General features: G+C 37.9%; 1 protein-coding gene across 1 annotated transcript; it reads right to left on the reverse strand.

The window, feature by feature from the left end:
• Positions 1-215: 215 nt before the first annotated feature.
• On the reverse strand, positions 216-2451 carry LOC110687054. The gene is made up of 3 exons (XM_021863681.1): positions 2308-2451; positions 1062-1911; positions 216-976 (listed from the first exon to the last, which is right to left on the reverse strand). The coding sequence occupies exons 1-3, from the start codon at positions 2449-2451 to the stop codon at positions 216-218; spliced, it is 1755 nt and encodes a 584-aa protein (XP_021719373.1).
• Between the last annotated feature and the right edge of the window lie 5012 nt (positions 2452-7463).

Genomic DNA, 7463 nt, shown 5'->3' on the forward strand with positions numbered 1-7463 from the left:
AATTCTCCCTTCTCAGGCCTAGCTACTGTCGGAAGAGATCAAAGATGATTTCTTACCACTTCTAGTGCATCACCCTGTTCTTTTCCCCACTCAAATGTATTATTCTTCCACAACACCATGAAGAACGGAAGTGCTTTGTCAGCCGATTTACTGATGAATCTAGTTAACCCCGCCATTCTGCCAGTCAACCTTTGTATATCACGAATGGTTTTCGGCTATTTCATCTGAAGTACTTCATTCACCTTATATAGATTTGCGTCTATTCCTCGTTCACTAACCATAAAGCCCAGGAACTTTCCCGATCTGACCCCAAACACACACTTCTCTGGGTTCAACTTCATCTGGTATTTTCGCAGCGTCTCAAATGTTTCCGTCAAATCTGCTATATGATATTTTTTCTCCTCACTTTTCACTATCGTATCATCCACGTACACCTCAACATTTCGGCCCTTCTCCTTCTCAAATATCTTATCCACCAACTTTTGATACGTCGCTCCTGCATTCTTCAGCCCAAACGACATTGCCTTGTAACAATATACACCAGCATCTGTTATAAAAGTTGTTTTGGCCCTGTCGACCTTGTGCAGGCTGACCTGATGATAACCCGAGAACAAATCTAAGAAACTCAGCATAGCATGACCAGAGGTTGAGTCTACTAGCCTATCGATCCGAGGCAATGGGTAGCAATCCTTAGGGCAGGCCTTATTCAAATCTGTAAAATCTACACACATTCGCCACTTCCCTGTTGGCTTTCTCACCATCACTACATTCGCCATCATTTCCAGATATGTGCAAGGCTCAATGAACCCTGCCACTAAGAGCTTGTTTACCTCGGCCTGAATTGCCTCTATCTTTTCTGTTGAAAAGTTGCGCTTCTTTTGCCTTATCGGCCTAAATTTTCTATCCACATTCAACTTGTGCTCTATCACTTCTGGATGTATTCCCGGCATTTCACTTGCCAAAAATGCGAAAACATCTGCATTCACGCAACAAGCTTATCAGGTGGCATCTTGTATCTACGTCCATATCGGCCCCAACTCTTACTGTTCTACTCGGATCACCTGGTTGTAGCTCAACCTGAACAGTCTCTCCTCCTGGTAACGGCCTTGGGGTCTCCTCTGGCCTCGTATCAAAATTCCTCATTGTTAAGTCTTGAACTGTTGGCTCACCTTCCCTTACCGGATTGCATGGCACCGGCCTACTACCAACTGGGTTTTTTAAGGAAGTCACAAAGCAAGACTTTGACATCACCTGACCTCCGTATACCTTTTCTACAGCTCCCAAATTCGATACATAAGTTATCGCCAGCTGGTAGGTTGACACGACGGCCTGCATATCGTGTATTATCGGTTTGCCGATAATTGCGTTGTAGGCTGATTTAACATTTACCACCAGAAATTCTGCCATCACATCCCTTGCTTGTGACCCATCTCCTAGCTTAACTGGTAGCACTATGCTTCCTTCTGGTCTTACTGTAGACCCATTAAACCCAATGACCGGGTATGATACCGGCTTCAGGTATTGTCTCCCGATATTCATCTCATTAAAAGCTTGCACAAATAACACATTTGTTGAACTTCCACCATCCACCAACACTCTTTTGACATCAGCCCCATTTATCTTAGTTATCAAGACTAATGGATCATCATGAGGGAACACTACACCCCTTGCATCTTCTTCGGTGAACACTATTTCAGGTATTGTAGCTGGCCGAGGACGATTGTCCACATCTAAGGCGCACACCAGATGACGGTGCTCAGCCAAATGCTTCTTTGCTCCACTAACTGTTCCTCCATGTATCGGCCCCCTTGTTATCACATCTACTCCTCTTCCAGTAGATAACGGCGATAACCCTACATCTCCTTTTCGGACTACTCCTCCTTGCACCCTTTCTGGCCTTGCCTCTATTTGCTGTCTCTCAATCGGTTAAGCCGATTGTTGATTTCTGCCTGTATTCAGCCGGTATTGTGATAAATGCCCCTTCCTTATCAACTCTTCAATGTTATCTTTCAGCTGCGTACATTCCTCTGTGTAATGACCCACATCTCTATGAAACATGCAATATTTCTTCACATCTCTTGGCCTTGCCTTCATTGGAATCGGTCTTGACCACCCTTCTCTATTCTAATTCACCGAATAAATTGTTGCTCTCGGTGTATTCAAAGGAGTATAGGAACTGTATCTCATTGGTGGCCTTGACGCCCTTGAATCCTGCCGGTTCCCCCCCCCCCTTCCTGGGGCAGAGGCTCTCGGCCTTCCACTTCTCGACGATGTTCCTTCGTGATGACTTTGCCCTCTTCCGACAACCAGATTTCTGCTACTTGTCTTCATCAACTCTTCACTTTTAATGTAGTCATGGGCTTTGTTAAATGCTGCTGCGAATGTCAGCAAATTTTTTCTGGTAAGGTAACGCTTGAAATCAGAATCAACCGAGCCATTCATCATAGCCATTACAGCTATCTCTTGTTGCAATTTTCGGATTGTATTTGCCTCATTATTAAATCGTCTAATAAAATCCCTGAAAGATTCATCTGGCCTCTATTCTATTGCCATCAATTCTCCAGAGGTTCTCTGCCGCACACTATTGCTGACATATTGACCCACAAACATCTCGGTTAGTCTCTCAAAACTATCCACTATTCCAACTCCAAGGTTATTAAACCAATCGGCCGCAGCCCCAATAAAGGTAGTCGGAAAGACCTTACACCATACTGCATCTGAGTTAGTATACAACATCATATGGCCCTCATAGGATGTTATGAACCTGCCCGGGTCTCCCCTCCCGTCATACCTACAAGTCGGCATTTTTACCTTTTCCATCGGCTGGTTTAGAATATGCAGTGCAAACAGAGATGCCCTTAACTGAACTATAGTTCGCATTGTCTTCCCATCTACATCTAAACTTCTCTGCTGTTGGGTCCTTGTACTGATAGTACGACTTGAGGATTGTTCAACTCGCCGCGACACAGTGTGCGTTCTTATCGGCGACCCACTTCGGGGTCTCCCGAGTGAGTTTGTTAATCGGTCATGTTGTTCTTCCTGATTAGTGTGTGGCGTTTCCCTTTTGGCCCGAGCCTTCCCCCTTTCAGCATGTGCCGTCTCGGCCTCCTTACTTTTCTTACTCATAGCATTCATCACCCTTGCTGCCAATTCTAGCTCATCCGGCGTGAATTCTGCCATAGGATCCTCTGCCTCTCCTCCACCCCAAGGGGGTGTTAACGGCATATGAAACTGGTTATCCCCCAAAGTATGAGTTTCATCTTCTATCTCTATCTTAGGTTGTTCTATCGGCTGATTTACTACTTTCCTTGTCACCGATGTTCCGCTATTTCCGACCATAGTTGATACTATCCTATGTGTGAGGTTCTTAGGGGATAGAAGTGATCAATCTCCCCTCCTTCTAGCGCCAAATTGTTTCTGTCTGGATTTGATCTCCCAAGAGTACGAGCCCGAGATCCTAATACTCCTATCGGCAAGCTGAGAACCTGCATAGTGAAGAGAAGTTACCTAACCCTGGGGTGATCTGGGGATAACCACTACGATGGTAAAGTCAAAAAGTGTTTAGGATGATAAGTATGAGAGAGAAAGTAGAGAGAGAGAGAGAGAGAGAAAGAGAGAGAGAGTAATTAATTCCTCATTAATGACTCCCAACCTACTATTTATAATAAATACCATGACAGGTGTCTACAAAGCATGCAAAGCCTTTTATGCCAAGTGTCAAGCTGTTCTTGCCACGTGCCCAGTACCGACAGGCCGATATGTTTGCTTTACCAAACATATCTGCCCATATATCAGCTCTACCGGGTTTAGATCCGGATTTGTAAAAGATGTAAGCCCGTCCTACATATCCTCCCATACAAATTCTATGTTTTTTGCTCTATTACATCAAAACAAAGCCATTTAGAGGCAAAATGGCTTCTCACTTGTCTATTTTCTTCAATTCTAAACTTATAAACGTATTCTTTCTCAAACCATATCAAAATTACATATTTATAAGTGATTGTGAATTAAAATGACATAAAAGAAGCTATTTTCTAAGTTTTTGGGTCCATTTCATCAAAATAAAGCCATTTTGAGCCAAATTGGCATCTAACATCCCTCTTTTCTGCATTTATCATTTTATAAACTTATTATTTCTAAAACCACCTTATAATTACATATGTATAAGTGATTGTGACTTGAAATAACATAAAAGAAGTTGAGTTATAAGTTTTTGGGTCTATTTCATCAAAATAAAGCTATTTAGAGCCGAAATGGCTTCTCACATGCCTATTTTCTTCATTTCTCAACTTATGAACATATTCTTTCTCAAACCATCTCATACTTACATATTTATAAGTTAATGTGAGTTGAAATGACATAAAAGAAGAAAATTTATATGTTTTTGGCTCAATTTCATCAAAATAAAGCCATATTGGGCAAAATGGCTTCTCACTTGCCTATTTTCTTCATTTCTCAATTTATAAACTTGTCCTTTCTCAAAACATCTCATTATTATACATTTATAAGTGATTGTGACTTGAAATGACATAAAAGAAGCTAAGTTCTAAGTTTTTGGGTCCATATCATCATAATAAAGCAATTTTCAGCCGAAATGGCTTCTCACTTGCCTATTTTCTTCATTTCTCAACTTTTAAACTTATTATTTCTCAAACCATCTATAGACACCCATTTGTGTCTCCCCAAAACCAAATCCAGTGATGAATACCTTTCAAGTCATTTGATTATCGAACAAAGAAAAAGTATGAAAAGTCTAGTGATGAGGATGTTTTTATTAAAATATCTCTTCTTTCTGTTTTTAAATATATTTCTTTTCTTACCCTATTTGAAAAACGTGCATTCCAGTTTAGTTTGGTCCATGATATGGGTCCAATAATAGTGTAGTTGGATGGGGCTTGAAAAGACCTTTCCAACGAAATATTATAAGCCCAATTCCGATGAATAATGAGAAAGTTATGGCCAAAATACTAAAATGGGCCCAAATCGGATTTTACATATGACCCAATGATCATGTGGAGAGTCCAAAGTTTTAATCCTATTCCTAAACTAATTAGGATTAATTAGAACATTTCATAAGTTTCTAAAAGATCTTAACTATCCTTTTTGAAAAGATAAGATTGCACAATTTGAGTTAAATAAAAACTTTCCTTTTATAAAAACTTTCCTTTTTCTTTAATCCTACTTCTATTCGAATTTAAAGATATTCAAAGACAATCAGATTTTATTTTCGTGCCTCATAATATTTATCCAAATTTTATATGGTTGTATAGATCTTGAAATTATCTTTCCAATGATATATTATAATATTAATTCCGAACTATAACGAAAAAGATGTGAATGAGATACAAAACTCTATCCAAAACTGACACCGTCCTACTATTTCGGCTGTATCTTTTTATCTACAAATTATTTTAATCTGATTCTAATTAGGTTGGAAGGTAGACTTCAATAGCTTTCTAACTACATATTATATGCCTTATTTGGACTTCTGGATCAAAAGATATGATAAAAAAAAACTCCGCAAAAACTGTTGTCTATCGAGTTTTATTTCGGTTCGAATTCGGATTCATTTCTTATTCCTTGACTCTCTTTTTTCTCTATATATAGAGGTCATATCTCCCCTTTTTCAATCATCAATTCTCATCAATTCTTATTCTTTCTAATTCTTTCTTCTCACCAACTCTCATCAAGAAATTCTTGATTCTCTCCCTCTTTCTAAACCAACCCTTTTACAAACTCAATTCCTCATACATTAGCACTAGACATACCTAGCATTATTCAAAGTTGTCTTGGCCCTAGACGTAATGCGTTTAAATTTTTGAGGGTTTGGTCCTAATCTCTATTTCAATTATTTAATTTAATTGTTGTTTATTATTTTCCTTGAAGTTACTAACGTGTGTATTTTGTTATTAGAAAGAGATACGAGGCATCCAAGTAAGTGCTTTAATTGATTTATTGATATTATGATATACAAATCATGTTCAGGTTTTTATTATGATTCCTAGTATCATGTTAGGATGCTTGATGTTTTGAATGACAACAAGATTCCTAGTATTAAGTTTAGGGAAAAGGTTATAATATCAAATATGCTTATTATGATTCCTGCGATGCTTCCTATTCTCTTCCTAATATCATGTTAGTATCATGTTAGGGTTATATATTTGATTTTTATTGTTTAGTGACATATTAGAGCTTGTTATTAATCTTGTTAGTATCATGCCTAGGATCTTGCTATTATTATGCTTTAACATGATTATTTTAATTATTATGATTGTTATTTCAATTATAATTATTATTGTTATGATTATTATTATGTTGCTTGATATTTATTGTTATTACTTGATCACGCCTTTTACCCATGCAACCTAATCCACTTGTTGAAGATATTGTTCTTCAATCGTTCTCTACTTACATGACCTTTCTTCGCAACCGTGCTTGTCATTTGGTCGATCCCATGGAAGTTGCACTTCCTAAGGCAATGTTCCACTATGATGAGGATGCAGTTGCATGGATCAACAAAGAAGATGTAAAGGAATTTCTACGTGGTCAAAGCTTAACATTTCCCTCATTTAAACATTCATGAGGTACTTCAATGCCCACATAATCTACACTTTTTTCAAGTTATTCAAATTTATGGTGATTATCCTTCATGTGATTAATTAATTATTAGCACTTAACTGAAACATATTCTCCTTCTAAAGTTGTGTGGTTATGCCCCGAGAAGTTATGCACTACTAGAATCATAGGTAACCCTCGTGACGTGTTGTACTATGTTGAACAGAGTATCAGGGAATCAGCGCACGAGAGACAAGTTCATATTGGCCCTATGTTATAGAGAGTAAGTCTAACCATGTCAAATTTAATCGATTTGGCCTCATTATATGTTGACTCCTAAATATTAATTTTCTTATTTATTGTGAACTTATGAAGGGAACATTGGAGCCTCATGGTTATTTGTAAAGCCAATAACACAATTTATCAGCTTGATTCAGCTTGATCATCGGAGAAGTGGCTAGTGAAGTCTATATTACAAAAGTATATATATATATATATATATATATATATATATATATATATATATATATATATATATATATATACAGCTGCCTAGTGATGATTATTGCTAATAGTAACTAAATTAGTAGTCAAACGACTAATCAAATTTGAATGTACTTTATGTACTACAGTGTTATGAAGAAGCTACATTGTCGTGCTCCTTAGGGTCCAACATGGAAGTCACCGTTGGTAATTTACATGATATTGTGATAATCTTCAAAATCTATGTTAGTAAATATTTGCTAATTTCCTTTGCATGTTTCACTGATGTGATTTGTTCGTCATATGCGCACAACAAGAAAATGGACTAGATTGTGCTTTGTATGTGATGAGATTCGTGCTTGACATAGTGACTCATTGTACGGACAGTCAACAACTTGATGAGGTAAGTCCTAAAACTTAATGAA

This window comes from Chenopodium quinoa, unplaced genomic scaffold (assembly GCF_001683475.1).
Source record: "Chenopodium quinoa cultivar QQ74 unplaced genomic scaffold, ASM168347v1, whole genome shotgun sequence".
NCBI classification, from domain to species: Eukaryota; Viridiplantae; Streptophyta; class Magnoliopsida; order Caryophyllales; family Amaranthaceae; genus Chenopodium; species Chenopodium quinoa.